Here is an 18,969-nt window from a genome sequence, read left to right on the forward strand (position 1 = left end):
CTTTTAAAATATCGATTTCCTCTTACAGATACCGACTATTTAGAGAACAACTGTGTCGAAGAGCCAACGAAACTTTGCGAGTTCAAAAAAATGAGTGGCCGTATTCTTAAGACTGTCGATTCCGTGTACCAAGACGTGCAGACAGTAGAAGAATGTCGTGAACTATGTTTAAATTCACCTTTCCGTTGTCACTCTTATGACCACGGCGATACTGGTGATCACGTATGCCGACTCTCTCACCACTCCAAAGCAACTCTTGCTGATATTCAGGTTTGTATCTTTGATACAGAAGTTTATTAACATTATGAAGGCACGTCGATCACCATATTTAAATTATTTTCCATTTTAGGATCCGTACCTTGAAGTACCAGAAGCCGCCACTTACGAACTGTCTTCCTGCTATAACGTATCCATCGACTGCCGAGCTGGTGACATGGTCGCCAAAATTCAAACATCCAAACTTTTCGACGGCAAAATTTACGCTAAAGGAAGCCCCAACTCTTGTGTTGTTGATGTTAAACAGAGTTTGGAATTTGAGTTGCATATGGGTTACAACAACATTGAGTGTAACGTTAAACAAAACGGACTTGGCAGGTAATTCTCATCATAATAGTAGTATTTTCTTGAACACCTCTAACTCTAGGTTTATTCTAAGTTTATTACTGACGGACGCTTGTTGTTAATAATTATCATATTTAGGTGGGATTATTCTTCGAGTATGAGTTAGTAAATACTTAACATTTGTTACAGATATCTCAATGACGTCGTAATTCAGCATCACGACACGATCGTCACCTCTTCTGATCTCGGATTAGCCGTGACTTGTCAGTATGATTTAACAAATAAGACCGTTGCTAATGAAGTGGATCTTGGAATTCACGGCGATATTCAGACTGGTCTGTCCGAGGAGGTCATTGTCGACTCACCGAATGTAGCAATGAAGATTACCGACAGGAGCGGAGACGACACAATTGTTTCTGCCGAAGTTGGAGATCCTTTGGTAAATATAGACGCTAAAGTTATTTATTTCATGCAATACTATGCTATGATCATAACAGTATGATACTCAATGTACTTTTTAATTTTAGGCTCTCAAGTTTGAGATCATGGATCCCAACTCACCATTCGAAATCTTTGTACGAGAGCTGGTTGCTATGGACGGTGTCGATTCCAGTGAAATCACCCTTATCGATAGCGACGGTTGCCCTACAGATCATTTCATCATGGGACCTCTGTTCAAGTCTACATCAACCGGAAAGGTACAGTTAAAATCAAGATAAATCCATTCAGATGGCCTCAAATGTATTGGTATGTAGAATAAAATGTTTATATTTTATCTTTTCAGATACTTTTGTCCAACTTCGATGCATTCAAGTTCCCATCTTCTGAGGTTGTCCAATTCCGGGCTTTGGTGACACCATGCATGCCTACTTGTGAACCAGTTCAATGTGATGGTGGGCCAAATGAATTACGTTCCGTTATGTCTTACGGACGTAGGAAGAGGCGTTCCACATCAGCTGCTCCCACTGACGATATGCTCTTGGTACAAACCATTCAAATCACAGACAAATTCGGTTTCGACAAACAACGAGCTAAGAATGTCACAGAAGATTCAGTGTACGTCAGGGAGACCGATGTTACTTGTGTCAACGCATCTGGGGCTATGTTAGCAGCTGCTGCATTCATTGCTGCACAACTAGTCGTACTTGCCGCATGGACCTGCAGTTGGCAGAGGAGACGCGCTGCTGCCAAAGCTGCAGAGTTACTCCCAGGTCCCAATGCCCCTTCATCTCTTTGCAAAGTCTACGACCCTAGTTTCTCTCGAGCACACCAGAGGCACTTCTGAGTTATTATCTGAATGTCGACGTAACAGCGTTTGCAATAGTAGTATATCTGTAGCTTAAATACCCCCGTCGAGTCTTGGCTCAGAGAAACTTTCGAGTGAAGACCTGCGACAGCGGTTATTAATGATAGGAGCGAATCTAAAAACGAAAAAGATTTGCGCGACATAGAGACGGGGACGATCACTGAAGCGTTTGTGATAGAGGATGAATGATGAGAGGATAGTGTGTTAGTTGCGTGATTGTTCTGGATGTGAGCGCTTGCTTGTCCCCATCCCTGAAGTCGACAGCGGGACAATGGTCGTAGTCGTTATCGAGACGACGTCGCTCATTCATTCACAATACGTCCAAAAGTCCACAGGAATTATAATATGTATTGTACCATATTTTTCGATGTAGCGTAAGAGTGTTTTCACGATAGTTATAAGTAAAAGTAACATTTTTGTACCTTTTAAGTAGATAATCGATGAAGCGACCAAGTCAAGAAACGATACGAAGACTATCATAGTTCCGATACAAGTAATTTATTCATAGGATAGTTTCTTTTTTACTTAATTTATGTTCAACTACGAATTATACCTATAATATAAATCTTAAATGTTAACAAAATGTTGCTTACCTATAATAAAATGTGCTATTTTCTATATTTAGTGAACCGATAGTATTTTTATGGATATTAGTGCCTTATTATGAATTTATTTCAAATAATATTAAGTACCAGTTTCAACCGTCCAAATTGTCGAAAAAGTACAGCGAAATAAATTTATAAAGAAATAATATTTTATTTTATTTGAAATCCTTGAAACAAACCTAACCAACCAAAAAGCAAACAGATATTGTTTACTTAAAAATTTTCTTACATCAAATTGTAAGGGAATTGAATTTACAACCACAAATTGTATTTAAATGGTGCGTAGTCGAGCTACGGCGTAGCGCTACAATGACTAAAGCAATGTTCTAAAGAATTACCTTTATTATGTTTGAAAAAGCATTTACTATCAATCAATATCACTTAGGGTCGATTCGACCAAACTTCAATTTATACACGAGTAACTATACCAAGAATAATCTATTCCATGATTTTAATCTCGAGTAAATCCATAGTCGTTTGTCCACGTAATCGATAGTATAATTTGTGCTAGGAATAACAATACGCGAATAGCAAGAGAATGGTGAACGAAAATAAAACTCGGCAAATAAATGTTGTTCTACAACGGGACAGTGTAAGAGCATACATCATGTCAACTCGATTTTGCCGTATTATAGTGTGAAAAAGTAGCTTTTAACAGGTGTCAAACGACAACAAAAAGTTTTTATTTCTTGTTTGTTTGAGGCTTTCGTCTAAAAAGGAACTTCTGTTGAGCCCAGTTGAATTTCATTCTAATATTATAGAAAATAAAAAATCTAAAAACAAATAAATAAATAATAAATTATTTAAACGTTTCATTATACAATGCTAGACTATTAATTTAGTGCGTTGCGTTGACTTGAAATTAAAACACAGAATACATATTTGTGAAATGACAGAAATCAGCTGATTGGACTGACTGACGCCATTAAATTATTCTAGGAATAGCTGTTATTCCGTGCGAAACGGCGGTATACTAGCAATTCCCGAATAAGCCCACTATTCTTAGAATTTGTAGTTGGTAAAACGTAAAATTGATTTACTCTCGATTAACTGACGATTTATTCTAAGATTAAGATTTACTCTTGTTTGGTCGAATCGACCCTTAATAACATAACAAAAAAAAGATAGAAAGATAATTATTCTCAAAGCATAATATTCCATGCAGCAGCTCTCGATTACTAATAATTCCTACAGATACAATTAAATAAATATAACGCTTTAACATTTTAACTAACTCAATACATTGAATTTGTGAAGCAGATTTTGCCACAGAACAGAGACAATACACTATACGATAAATAATAAAAATAAATAAAACTTATTCATGACAGAAAAATGGTGAGACAAAATTTATCTAACGCCCAATTTTCGCAAATGACCCAATACTTTTTTTATTAAGATTGATATATAAACCTTAATTTGCTTATAAACTGCTTTCACATCGTGGCAACACGCGACGCAGTTAAAAGAATTTGATAACGAGCTTAAAGCCAATTTGACGACGAGATAACCGAAGAAATATCTTGAAAAGATCACGCGTGAAGTTGCACACGTCACGTCAGCATCCGTGCCCGCGATCAGATCAACGCAGACGGCACGCGACTACGAACAGCCTTTTGGCAGTTAAAAAGGATTTAAATCTACAGGCATTCTTTGACATACAGAACTGAATCTTTTAACTCTTAGAATAGGGTCTCTTTAGCCATCGCTCAACAAAGACGCTATATATACCACGTCCGAAGTTGCACTCTATAGACACGCGTCACCAGTCGTCTATTAACAAGCAGAAAGTGTTGAATTCTTTTAAAGATGCGAGTGCGCTTTGTAGCTTTATCTGCCATCGTATTCACACATGACGGTAGTAGGTATAGTTTCGATTTATTCTAGAATACCTAGGTTTAGATGTTTAAGATTATTGAATCTTAACTTATATATAGAAGATTCTAGATATGTGTTTTGTATAGAAAAACGATATGATTAGAGATAAAAATTCGAACAATGTAATCTCGAATGAGTTTGAAACATTGTTTTATGTTTCATACTACCAAGACTGTAGCTGACTTGAACTTGAATAACTTGTGTACGGTTCCTGGATCATCAGGGGTTCGAAATAATAGAATAATTTTAACTTACTCTATATTTATCACTCGCGTAATACAATAGAATATGAGCGAAATATTCTATAATGTTTGCCAGGCCACCTCTGTATCGTACTAAATAGTATATGATTTTATCTAAAGTGTCTATATCAAGTAACAAAAATAGCATAAAATAGGTAAAATGAGAACAAGGTATGTTGTGAGTTTATCAGTGTTTATTAAAAAAAATATTTTTAAATTTCCTAAACTAGTCAGCTCGAACGAACCAGTCAGCCAAGAATACATATAAGATGTATTACTAATTCCAATTTTACAGACAATATTACACCCTTAAATACAAAAATTTCAAACATAAAAAACAAACAAATAAATATGTAATTTTAATAATCTGACACATTCTCGAATTCTTGAACAGACATCAAAATCGTTTTAGCCGTTTAGGAGTTTAATTACAAACACGAATTTATATATCTAAAAAAACAAAAGGCATCAAATGTGTTGATGTTGTTTTGTATTGAAAAGTTAAATTATTTATGCCTAGGTTTTTGTTTTTATTTTTATTATATATTTTCCTTGTATCCTACAAGATGAAAATTAGCCAAATCGATCCTGCCATTCCCGACTTTTAGCGAGACAAACGAACACCAATTTATTTTAATTATAGGCATATAAGGCCACCGTATCTGACGACTTCTAGAACTTTTTATGAATTCCTTTACATCCTGTTCCTAGATCCTACCATTTGATTACAATTTAAATAATCATTATATAAGAAGTGAACATCCGCAGCGGCTAACTAGAACATTGATAGTTATCAATTAAAATCCGAATCTCGCTAACAATCTCTTATCATAATATATTCACGGCATTGAAAAGGTGAAGCACACGGAGAATTGTAATAAGAAGAATACGGTAAATGTAACATGTGTGAGATTCCATGATAAGTAAACAGTTAAACAATAAAACCACTGAATACTGATGAAACCGTAAATAAGTTGTTTCATGAAATATTCATTCGTTGATGAGACAGAGACGACCGTTTATAAGACAATTTATTTATGGAACTTTAAGGTATTCAAAGTTCAGAGAACTTATCGATATGGTCTTTGATAAATCTTTCCGATTCCATTCAATAAATAATTAGATTACATCTTGCCGGCATAACGGATATGATATATTATAAATAGCTTAGTACTTATAAAGGAACATCGACAGGTTATTTAAATGGAACTTAGGTTAATACGTAGGATTAATAGGTGGATTTATCAGAACATGAAATAAGGAAGTCTTTCTTGCTTTCACATGGATCTTATGTACGTCGTCACGTAGGTATATAAAGTATTAGTTTCCAAAATTCCAGTAAAAAAATATTAGTTGCGAAAATTAAGATACATCACGTATACTAATGTTTATAAGATTAAAAAACTATTTTTTTATAGAACAAGGGATCAACGAGCTCATCTGATGTTAAGTGAATGCCCGTGTGCGTCCATTTTCTTAATGCCAGTGGGCTCGCAAGTGCATTGCCGGCCTTTTAAGAATCGGTACCCTAAGTCGAATTGGTTGCAATATACTTCATTGGGCAGCATCCACAGTGGTGCTGCCCGGCAAAAACTGCCTTAAAAACACTCAGTTGTGGAACGAACGTAGTGGGTGGAATTTCAGTCTGCATCTCCGTTCGTACAATAAAGGATTTCATATAATATTATAGTACTGATACGATAGACAAGTCAATGAACCGTTTCATTGGAGGTTATGATCAAACTTTGACATAACACGATGTTAGTTGATTTGCTGATGCGGGTAGAATTCTCGTACTTATCAGATATTGAAAGAGAGAGTGCGTCGATAATACAAATACAATGAGCTCATAGTGAAATTATGCCCCAACGTCCGTACATGGTCGAATCATGTTTATCAAAGCCATTTCATTGTTTAAGCGCATGACTTTGCAATAGCACAACATTGATCGCAGATGTTACCATTCAGGTACAGGTAGGCAAATCAAAGAGTTGCAGTATTTGGTAGTACTTTTAGTTTCAAAACGATTCTATTGTTGTGTAAATGTCTTTAAACTTTTCAATGTGAACTAGGGCACACTTTCTCCGGGATGAAAATGAGGTCACTTATAATAGATGTGGACAATACACATCGTGGCTATTCTCAGTTGCTAACGACGGTCAATGAGGGGACTTATTCTTTGAGATACGATCTTATCAGCGAAGCGACATCGCGGCTTAAAACGGCAGAATGTAATTTTGGGCAATTTATAACATTTTCCTCTAAATGCAAGGCATTTTACAAATACAGTTAAGTTTCAACTTAAAGATCAGTTTGCACTAACTGATCTGAAATTATCATGATTCATGTGGATTATTTCCTTTTCATGTCCTTTTTTATTATTGTCGTGTTCACTGTTTATTTATGTTTTAATTGCTTTGTTTGGTTCCATTAGTTTTGTATAAATAACTATAATATGTCTTACGTATCTTTTCTTGGGCTTACCTTATTTTAAATTTAAAAAAAAACTCACAGTAATTGTCTGGAAGAGATCGCTCCAAAAGCGGTAAGGAAGGCAGTTGCCCTTCTTATTATTTAATTATACCAATTGTATTATATTTCTGTACATACAACGAACTCTAAGTAAAAAAATAAATAAAGAATAAAGTACATAATACCAGTTCAAGACAGTAAAATACCTTGCTATATCGGTCACAAAGGTTAAAAATTATAGTTTAATGATCATGAAACGAATACAGAAATATGAGGCCCAGACCTAGGAGGTTGGTGCGTCCCTGGTTTAGTTTATTAATTTTCGAGCCCTGTAACTTAGGTTATTATTAGCTGAAGCAACTACTACAACTACAACGACATTGCGCCGTCATATAACAATTAATAAATATCATTGTGTACGTATTTCGATAATCTACTCAAATAAGGATGCATGTTGACTTGTAAACAGAATCGTAATAGTATATATTAATCTCTTCGTCCATTTCATCAGTTAAGAGCACAGTTGGACAATGAATATAGTAAGGTCTGCTTTTACTGCACGATACCCTGTTATCGGGTCGTGATGAGAGGAATTCTCTGAAATTAACGTTCCAACATACAATGTACGGAAAATATGGTGGTGCAACTAATGCCAGCCAGTAGCTGGGTAATGACAAAAATTGATAGTGTCAGTGCTGAGGGCGAATCAACAAATCTGTTAGCAGATTGTAAATCAGTGAGGAATGTACGGAGCCTGTGCGTTCACGATGCATCGATTTTGGCTTATTATTATGGCGATTACTCGCTCTCGGTTACGGGAATTCGTTGTGTAATTTGTGTTTGCATCAGAATCATCCTGAGCGATCGTGGTCACGCAGACCCCAATGCGAAATCAAACACGGAAACTATAATTCTATAACCTGGAATAGCAGATCTATTTGCTCAAGACAATCTTCCCTTACGAGATTGATACGTGATTATGTATGTAATCCGAACTGTATATATTTTGTCCGAACATGTTTGTTAAGTATTACATACTATAAATAGATGGCGCATTTGCACTGTAACGACTGGGCGGAAATTACAATTTGAAATAAGAACGAATAATTTTAACAAATGGGCGGAAGTGATAATTTAAAATAAGAATGATCGACTATCGATATAATCACGTAAACCAGTGTCCAAAGTGGGTGGGACCAGGTTCATTTGTCACGGTTATTGAACCGCATTATCATTTACTAGTTGACTGACAGTTCCTTATTTGCAAAACGGGATTAAACAGGTAAGGCACAGGCGGGACACCCCGATCAATCACCCTAATACATATTGTAAACGTTGATACAAACGATTTGTTACTGAAACCAATTTGAATATTGTTTTCAATCAGACACCGGATTTGAATTTCATTAATAAACAATATTGATGTCTGAGCTATTGTTTACAGCTATTTGATTACAGTTATTCTTATAAAAATTATTATTATATGGAAGCAAAGACTTGTTGTTTTAAAAATAACTATAAAATGGATTGCTCACTGGTGTGACGTAATAAATACAAACATACAGAGGCTTTCCCAAGTTTAGTAATCTATAGTTTTTTTTTTAACGACAATTCACACCGATTGACCTAGTCCCATGCTAAGCTGGTGAAGCTTGTGTTATAGGTACCTACTAGGCAACGAATATACATACATATTATAGATATGTTTTTTTTTTATAGAAATAATATATATATATATATATATAATATATATTATATATATATATATATTTATCTTGGGTGTTATATAATACATATATTATATAACACCCAAGACCTAAGCACAACACCAAATGCTCATCACATCGATGTTTGTCTCAGCCGAGGATCGAACCCGGGACCCATGGATTCGCAGTCAGGGGTACTAACCACTAGACTAATGAGTCGTCAACTCATAGTAACTATTAATTATACTTATGTATTTTTTATCACTTCCCCCGTGCTATTTGAAATTAAAACGTATATCGTATTCGTATACGTATAGATGTTCAAGGTCAATATTAAGGGATGCTTGTTATTAAAATCCTTTTATCATTCTAAAGTCTAAACATAGACAATTATTTGCTAACAATATTTGTTAGACACAGAAATAGTAACACGAATATTCACGTAAACTGTCGGAAGTGATCGGTCGGGATCACGAAGTGAACCAGCCAACGCGCGCTAACAATGCGCTAATAGGCATCTTGCACGGTGCCACGCCCCCGTTCAACAATATCATCCACGTAGGTATACATATTGTTACACAATCAATCATTTTTCTCGCAATTTTGATGATTACAAACTACCTGAGCATTTTCGCGTCGAATCTCGACATTATAGAGCCATTTTGTAAATCATAGGTTCATATAATAGGGATAATCTCTTTGAAATAACCATTTTGAACTGAAAAAAATGTAGTGTTTGTTTCTTCCGTAACCACGACAGTCTGCTAAATCTACCATGTATACGCGTGCGAAATAAATATTTTTAACCGGGAATCAAATTAGGGATCACCACGCAGGATTTTTACATTATGATGTATAGTATAATAATATGTTACAGTATTAACCGCTATCGTGGTAGTCGCCACTTCTGTTATATCTACGAAAAATACTTTCTGAATGGCTGGCGTATAAAAAAGGCAGCACACGTATTTGGAACCAAAAAGGTTCGCTTTCTAATTATATTCGTAGTTGACCAAATGCTTAAGTTCAATCCCACACAGCCTAACAATAATCACATTCATCTACTTAAAATTAAAACGTATATCGTATACATGTTCAAGTACAGGACTGAACACGGCAGCACTTATTTCGAACCCAGTCTTTAGAACAACCTGCTTCCTGAGATACGGGAAATAGTGGACATTTTTAAGTACGCCTGCGAAGGCTTTTGATAGATGGACTTCGATGAAGCAATAATAAAAGTTTTTGAAGTTATACTTCTTTAGGCGCGTTATGAAAAATTTATGAGAGTGAAATTTTACGATGCGCGCGCACCGTGACATAAAATTAACAGAATGAAGTTGCCCACGGAAGATGCTACGGCATTGGACATAATAAAAACAACATTCAAATAATAATAGAATTTATGTTACACTTAATGTAAGAGAATAATAATAAATATTTATTTATTTAATTTTTCAAATGTAAACTGAACTTTATTGACTATAATGACTCCTTTTCCAGTCTTTGATTATTTAATTGTAATAATTATTAATTATTTGCATGCAATCAAAAACTATTTTTAATAATGCCAAAGAAGTATAACTTCTTACGCGCGTACGTAAGTACACGCACCCTTTTTTTCTCATCCAAAAGACATGTTTTTATAAGAATTAACTTTTTTAAATCAAATGCATAGAAAAGGTTCGGCCACCATATAACGTATATTATCGCTCACAATGCAAGTGTAAGTAGTATAGGCCTGTCTTATTCTTAGATAAATTTGTAGAACACAAATGTTGGTTTATTCAAATAACTTAATAGTTATTTGATGTGTCTGACCCCATTTATGCTATATAAGTATAATTTATTGTACCCTCTGCGATATAATATGAAGACTAGCGCGGTAAGTGCCAACAAACAATGGTCAATTAGTAATAAGTACAACGTACTATTTTCCCTACAAATATTTTTATGATTCATATATCATTATATTTATAATAAACTATGATCTTGAAAGTTCATTGGACCGTACATCAAAGGTCGATAAAAACGTGAACATAATACTATTATAAATAATTGATAAACTACCATTTATGTACAATAAAACTATAAAGTTCAAGAATAAATTTGTAATTTATTATATTCTATCTTTAACAATGACAACTTTTATAAAAACTTTATAATTCACAACTGTGTAACATATCTATGTCATGAAGATAATATTTTTTTATCGTAAACAGTTATTGCTACCGACACCGTGAAACCATAATCATCTGTGTTCGTGGGAATGGAAGGCCTAAAATCAATGACACTGAAATCTTCTGCAGTCTATATAAGAATTTATCTTCCTCATTGTGATGGAAAAAATATAACAGAATGTAATTCATTAGAACACAATTGGATTACATGACGTTAATAAATCACAATGTAACAGTTATCTTGATTATGAAATGTCAGAAGTTAAACCCTTATTCACAAAAACTAAATCAGCCTTCAACACTTTAAAATGAAGTACTTATTCATTATTGTCTATGAGATTTTTGGTTCACATTAATACTGTGATGAAAAATGAGTGTCGACATTTTAGCAACTCCGTTAAGAGCTTTCCCCAAGTCGTTCTAGCAAACTTGCAATGCTTGTTAATTATTATTATATTTTTATTTCATTCACTTTGTTTGATTTCGACCTTGATGAATTTATTATCAAATACACTGTTTTATTCTATATTCACGGATGCTTGGCAGACAAATGCGACTTCTTCAATGCAAAAAAGAAACAAAGATCTATTAGGTATGAGGGTGTGCAATTGTTTAATCGGTTGCCGTCTAAGGTTCGTAACATTAGCGTGATTGATCAGTTCAAAAGGGCATTAAATATACACATCAGAATGGGCCCATTAGACTAACATTGGGCTAGCTGATGGCGACGTGTATCTCGTTTCGTAGGTATATACTTAATATTAAATTTCTCATGTAAATAAAAAATAATTTTTGTAATGAGAAATAAAGTTCTTTTAACATTAAAAAGACCCCTTGGGATCTGCGACTTGATTTTCAGGAAATTTCCTGGATTTTCACACTGAATGAAATTTGTGTTTGATTGTCCTCGATTTAATATCTAAAGCAATCGTAAAAAATTATATCAGTGACGTTGATAAGACTGATTTAGATTTGGTTGAATTATTATAATTTAGTTCATTTAGAAACAGAAATTTTATATAATACGTTCTAATTTAAAAGTGTTTGTTAAATTTCTGAACGTGCAAATTCATCAATTAAATTTCATGATTGTCATTAGCGCCATCTATAAATTTATAACGGAAATTTCTTAAATCATGGAGGTAGAGTTTCTGCACTGGTCCTTTGCTAGAAATTTGTTTAGATTAATGATATATATTTTATGAATACACAAACAGTACAGTGATAATCTTATGATACTATAAACTTAAAATAGAAGTTAGTCCTTATCACTGCTATTATAATCATTCACAGCATCAATTAAATAAAACTTCTTTATCGGCAATATGCTGACCACTGACTGCTATAAGGAACTTGACATGTTAATGAAATAATGTTATAAATTTGCGTTGATAATAATCGTTGATAATAAACAACTAGTAGCTCTACAACCTCAAGAACTAGAGGACTCAGATTTCTGTATCTACGTGATATCTTATTTTATTTAATAGGCATTTAGGTGATTCTCTGCTTTACACATGACGTCGATTTTCGGGTCTTATCATGCCTCACCATGTTTCTGATTTACCGTACGGAAGAATATTTAATGCTCACATAGAAAAGTCCATTGGTGACTGAAGTCACCTCCGTCACATCCGAACACAAATACATCCAAGCCACTAGGCCAACACTGCTCAAACCGTTAAAGTAGCTTTATTTAAACTGATTTGCGTAAATGAACACGAATTCTATACCTTCAGTATAACATATATATTACAACTAAAAACATATTAACCACCTAAAACCAAAGAATATACGACATATTTTTTAAATAAATAACAACAATATACTAATTTCTTTAGAGAAACCTCTTAACAAATATTAATTTATTTGTGATAAATTAATTTTTAGGCTAATGTACTTACCCTTAATCGTTGGTCACCAACAGTCCAAACCCGACTCGCGAAGTCATTCGAAGCTCCGACAATGAAGGCACCAGTTGAATCGAAGTCCACTGACATCACACCAGCATTTGATCCGACGAGGGTACCTCTGTTTTCTGATGTACCCACTAAAAATAATAATATCTCTTTGTCTAGCCGTTAAAGTTTTACGTAAGCAGATTTACTGCAATTTATCCCCCTCCCCCTCCTCTTGTCAGCAAAAGTAAGCAAAGCTCTCAAAAATAATAGTACATAAACGTATTAATTTTTTGTAGGAATCCTCGAAAATGCATTTCGTTTTCAAGCATAGACAATGTGTGGGTAATATGTCTAAATAGGAAAACATCGTCAACCCAAAAAGTTGACGGCGTGTGTCAGGCACAGAAGACTTATCTACTTGCCTACTAAGAAAAAAAATATCACAAAACATACAAAATTCTGAGGCCAAGAAGGTTGTAGCTGTTTTTCTTCACCGTACGAGTTTTAATGCGTAGATAAACAGACAAGTCCATTGGTGCTCAGCCTGGGTTCGAATCTACGACATTAGGAATGACTATCACGCAATCCAACAGGCTACTAGGCCTACTACCAGTAGATTTAATATCATTCCCGAAGGCACTAAACACACCAAAAATTCATCAATATCGTTTAGGAGGCGAAACAATCACGCACAGGAGATATATCTAATTTTTTATTATCTTTTAAAAACTATGGTTTTGGTATTTTATCCTAACCCATATAAATCCCCTAATAAATCTTGTAAAACTAAAATATTCTCGAAGGCACTAGAAGTAAGGAATCGTTTAGGAGGCGAAATAATCACGCACAGAAGAGTTTTCATCTTTGTATAATATCTAGGCGTGCTTTTTGTATCCTGTACGTATATGTATTTGTGACTGTTTCTTTAAAGTTACCATGTAGGTACTACATATTAGAATGTAAATATATATATATATAACAGGGGATTATCAGCTCATTTGATGTTAAGTGACACAGCCGCCCATAATCATATACGCTCGTGAGTCGCCGGTCTTTTAAGATTAAGATTTGGTACGCTTATTTCTCGAAAGATCCTCAGTCGTATTGGTTTGGAAATATTTCAGTGGACAGCTGGGCCACATATTGAAGGTGCGCGGCAAAAAATTCTTAGGAAACGCTCAGTTGTGGAACGTGGATATTACTTTATTTCTTTCCTTACGTTGAAAAATAAATAAGGCTACCTTTGTAAAATAATAAATCCGTTTTTCAAAACCGCCATTAACGTTCAAAAAGCTTTAAATAAGATTAAATTCTTACATTTAGACACATCCCATAATTTAACTTTCCTATCAGCTCCGCCTGTAGCAACAATCCTATCAGTTGGACTCCACTTAACAGCATTCACTTCGCCATCATGAGCATCCTGAAATTAAAAAAAAATTAACATTTTCGTATCTTTTGTACTGTGTTTTTATGTAATAGGAGGAAAAGGGCAGGAGGCTCATCTGATTGTATGTGATACCGCCGCCCATGGACACTCAAACTGCCAGGAAGCAAATAAACAAGTATAGACAAACTACTAAACTCACGGCTGGGAAGAGCCGCATGCTTATCGATTACGACCTTATAGACCGAAACTTAACGCGAAATATGACTCTCGAATGTCAAAATCCAATACGATTATTATTATTCTATACTAAAACTGGGTTCACACGGCATTGTCCTGCACGTTTTTTTGCAGTATACGTCTTAACGAATAAATAGTGGCACATGTATTGTACATAGACCCATTCACACGGCGTTGGTACTGCAAAATATCGCACACCGTTTATACGTTCAAACGAATACTCAACGGACTTGTCAAGCGAATCGAATGAACTTCAACGTTAATTCGGTTCAAAGGGGCACATAATATAGCTCTGTCTCGTTCTCGCTCACGGTGACAACTGTGTGAAGACTGCGGCTATTCGTATTTTACACGAATGAAAATCTACCATGTGAACACCCGGGTGAAAGTACGTTAAAAAAACGAATACAAAGAAAACGTGCAGGACAATGCCGTGTGAACCCAGTCTTAGGGGTAAGTCAAAATATAAAATTCTCGATTCTCATCCTCAGAATCGAGACTTAGTGCTAATATTGACTCCTGTACGTCAAAATGACATAAGATTTTGACAAACGAGTCATAGTTCACCTTTATTTTTCAAATTCACTCTTCGAACCAACTTCGTATTTCTAGCGATAAAAAGTAAACACTTACAAATCTCAAAGCAACTTTATTCGGTAGCGACGTTGCATAGTACGGCAAGGAATCCATAATTTTATCGTCACTACCTCCAGAACCACTGCTTCTACTCCCGCCTTCTCTTGCTGCTTCCTCCAGCTCTTTTTTAACTTTATCACTCTTTTTTCTGGAAAAGAAAATATCTCTTTAATATATTGATATATGAATGGGACTTTTCCAGATCCTTCAAGCATTCGTTGTAAGCTCGTCGCCTCGTTTTCCCTTGCATCCCAAAACCAAATTTTGATTTAAGTTAGATTTCATTCCACATGCGGTATAAACATGCAAAACGCATCTTACTAAAATATGTACAATTTTCTTCACTTACATTATTTTATTACAATTTTACTCTTTCAAATTATGCGCAAAAGATATCGAATTGCCTAAGTATTCTGCCTCAAATCGCGCAAGCTTAATTTTGTAATTGTATACTTGAGACCCAATGAAACATACTATATTATTTTATACATATACAGTGTAATTCTTTATAACGAATTTCAAGGGACCGAGCATTTTTATGCGTTATAAAGGGGTATCGTTATAGGAATAGAAGAATTAATGTATGGTTATTGGGTTAAAAATAAACAGAACTCATTTTTACGTTATATAGAGAGTTTTTGTTATAACGAAGGACGTTATAAAGAGTTTCTACTGTATATTACATTTTCGGTATTAATTTCATCCTTTAAATTAAAAACTTACAGCCTAGCCTCATATGACCGTCTAGAATATATAGATGGAATTTCAAAGCTCGCACCATGCTGTAAGCTTAAACTTAGTTAGGCGTAGGAGGCTTCGTCTTAAGGTTCTATCTATTGATGTACACGTCAAATGTCTTTATTAGTATCACACGTGAATTTAAACAGGCCCATTACAATTTTCAGACTACATGTATTAAACAAGATTTACATTGTTTTTTTGTATTATAATTTTGATTACATTAAGTTAGGTCTTAAAATAGGGGCCGTTCAAGTATTGTGGATCGTTCAATAGTGGATTTATTGCCAGTTCTTCGCTTCCATTCTACGCCCTTGATTTGAGAACTGGCAGTAAATGTAAAATTAGAATTAATTTTATTGTATATTTCTTTTCTTGACGTTCATAAGTGTACATTGTGCTACCTACATGAATAAATGATTTTTGACTTTGACTGCAATTTTTCTCCCCCCCCCCCCCCCTCCCCCTTCTCTTGTCAGCTAAAATAAGCAAAGCTCTCAAAAATATTACCTTTTTGTAGGAATCTTCGAAAATGCATTTCGTCTTTAACCATAGACAATGTGTGGGTAATATGTGTAAAAAAGTAAATAATTACTGTTGACGTAATCACCAAATAAGAAAATCTAAGACCCCCTATAGAGCTTACGTAATACTTGAACGGCCCCATACGCATTAAATAGATGTTGTCTATTTTTCTTCGATCGTACCATAGAGTTTTCACAGCTAGAGTAGCGGAGTAGCAATAGGAAAGTGGCTTTACTTACTTGGAGCCGATTCCAAATATCTCTTATTTTACCATAGATTACAAAAAAAAGTTTCACCCCTTACAAGGGTAAGGGGTATAATGCATCATTTAAAGTAATTAAGAAGGATTTTCCTGACCACCTACGTCTTAGACTAACCCTCAAAATCACTCAACGATAACGTTTTCACAAACACGTATTAGTTATACTTTATCTACAAGTGGCGACATCTATGTGTAATAAGCCTGTTTAAATAATACAATGTTGAGTTAAATGGATCCACGCTATTGGCTGAATGTGTAGTGCAAACAATTTTGATTTATTATCCAATTCACAATCATTATTGAAATTTTTCGTTGACATTTCAAGAAAAGATAGAATAAGGCATTTGAAAATAGAACAAATTTCAAACCAAACATCACAAATGCAAAGAACAAAATCCAAAAATTCAGAAATCCGAGTCAGTTTCAGAGTGCAGTTAGGACATATTATGAGTTAGCCAACCGCAACGGAATACGCAAAAGATTTTCGGAGTCCAAAGAGAAAAAAAAATATATATATATTAAATTTATTCATCTAACTTTTTACGAAATTGTGAGATTCAGAAACTAATACATTTTTGACGCATAGATGCCAGGCGGGCTAGTTTCTGAATCACCCAAAATCTCTGAATATTAACATTCTCGTTTATCTATAACCCTTGCGTAAACCGTATTTGAAAAACGGTGCGGGCTAAACGCAATGGAGAGTTTACGCCACATTACCGTCATACCACCAAATCGTCATTCAATATGTCAAACTCACCCGAAACTAACTCTACCAAATGTGTTGATCAAAAACGCAGTAGGGTTGCTTGACCTGTTGAAAAAATTAACAAAAAAGCAAAACACATAAATCGTAAACTAGGCAGGCGCTATACCGCGTGACACACGCATAACCCTTCATTCGCCAACGGTACACTAAGCATGTTGAGTATGAAGTATCATTCAATTAAAAAGATTTTTTTAAATAACTTTCTAGTTTTCTATGTTAAATTTTTAAAACAATATTCAAACTTATATTTATTTATTATGCACATTTTAAGGTGAATCTAAGTTCTTAGCGAGCCGTTGGTAGCTACACTACTCTAGCACATACAAGAACTCTAACAGTATAGTCACTAGTGCATCATTTACAATAAAATAGCGGACAAAAATCTAAATTCTACGTGCAAAACTTCGCTGTTTAGCTTTCTATTTGTGCTTCAAAATTCATATAAAAATGTCTATAGCTAAACTATATCGTAACTACGTGCAAATAAATACGAAAATACATACTTAAGAAAATGTTCGTTTTCTTCATTCATTTTATCAGCATCTTTCGCCTTGTACTTTATCAATCTCTCCACTAGCGAACGGTTTTCATCCTGAAAGAACAATAATATTATTTTAAATACAAATTTATTACTGCATATAAACATCACTGACATTTCGATACATTTTGACGAAAACAGATTTATAACACTATTAACGATTTAACAAGCAATATATCACGCAAAATGCGACTTTAAGAAATGAAACACTCGTGCCCACACGATGCTAAATTTTGACTGAAACCTATGATCGTATAAAAGATATTAGCGTTAGTATGAATATAAAATAATATTGTATTTCTCCATTGTCCGTACATTACGTTTTTACGTACGTACATTTATTCTGTATTCAGTATCGATTGATTACAATTAGATATATTTTTCCTATGTTATATCCATTCTTGTTTTGTTCATTCTATATGTATTATGTAGATTTGCACTTCTTGCACTAACTATAATTACATACGGTTGCGGTTGCCTGGAAGGCCGCCCGTTATTATTTAATTAATTTAATTGTACTTTATTTCTTGCTAAGTGTAAAAAAAAGTGTTTTGTTCATATTTACGTTACAGGTAGAGTCTAAACGTCTGCCCAATGGAGTATTAAAGTTCCCAAATTATACATATTTGAAAATATTCATGTATAATAATTTTTACGATATATCTAACTATTTATTTCGTGATACGAACGCATGGCAAAGTCAGTATGAACAACTAGTTTCAAACACAAATAATCACGCAACTCATAAAACCTACGGGGTGTTACTTCGTAAATGCAATAATATTATTAGTGCTGTCGTAAATAGCCAAAACTAATCTATAAATATAAAGAGATTCCAGGATTTTACGTAAAATAATCTTGAAACTAATCAATAATTAGGATTAATCGTATTCTAACGAATCATTATCATTCAATATTATTTGAATGAATTGTGAATTGTGAAATGAAATTTGCATTATTCTAACAATTTTGAAATACAAACATCTTATAAACGGAAAAAAACTTCGAATTGATTTGGCACGG

The 18,969-nt window shown here is 34.2% G+C and overlaps 2 protein-coding genes across 4 annotated transcripts in view; one reads left to right on the forward strand and one right to left on the reverse strand.

Annotated features, from left to right (window-relative positions):
• The window catches only part of LOC125060130, a 45,465-nt gene extending 42,847 nt beyond the window's left edge, over positions 1 to 2,618 (forward strand). The window contains exons 7-11 of the mRNA XM_047664870.1: positions 29 to 270; positions 350 to 594; positions 751 to 1,000; positions 1,089 to 1,259; positions 1,346 to 2,618. Of these exons, the coding sequence (XP_047520826.1) occupies positions 29 to 270; positions 350 to 594; positions 751 to 1,000; positions 1,089 to 1,259; positions 1,346 to 1,846 (1,409 nt within the window). The 3' untranslated portion in view covers positions 1,847 to 2,618. The remainder of the gene's footprint in view (positions 1 to 28; positions 271 to 349; positions 595 to 750; positions 1,001 to 1,088; positions 1,260 to 1,345) is intronic.
• The window catches only part of LOC125060131 (autophagy-related protein 16-1), a 170,077-nt gene that overhangs the window by 147,112 nt on the left and 3,996 nt on the right, over positions 1 to 18,969 (reverse strand). The window contains exons 1-6 of one of the 3 annotated variants that reach the window (XM_047664873.1): positions 18,062 to 18,176; positions 17,912 to 18,000; positions 17,400 to 17,453; positions 15,112 to 15,262; positions 14,169 to 14,274; positions 12,855 to 13,000 (exon numbers count right to left, since the gene is read on the reverse strand). In XM_047664873.1, coding sequence (XP_047520829.1) covers positions 12,855 to 13,000; positions 14,169 to 14,274; positions 15,112 to 15,262; positions 17,400 to 17,453; positions 17,912 to 18,000; positions 18,062 to 18,073 — 558 coding nt within the window. In that variant the 5' untranslated portion in view covers positions 18,074 to 18,176. Of the gene's footprint in view, positions 1 to 12,854; positions 13,001 to 14,168; positions 14,275 to 15,111; positions 15,263 to 17,399; positions 17,454 to 17,911; positions 18,001 to 18,061; positions 18,177 to 18,969 lie in introns of those variants that run through there. The other 2 variants (XM_047664871.1, XM_047664872.1) reach the window with 2 other exon arrangements.

Source organism: Pieris napi, chromosome 21 (assembly GCF_905475465.1).
Source record: "Pieris napi chromosome 21, ilPieNapi1.2, whole genome shotgun sequence".
NCBI lineage: Eukaryota > Metazoa > Arthropoda > Insecta > Lepidoptera > Pieridae > Pieris > Pieris napi.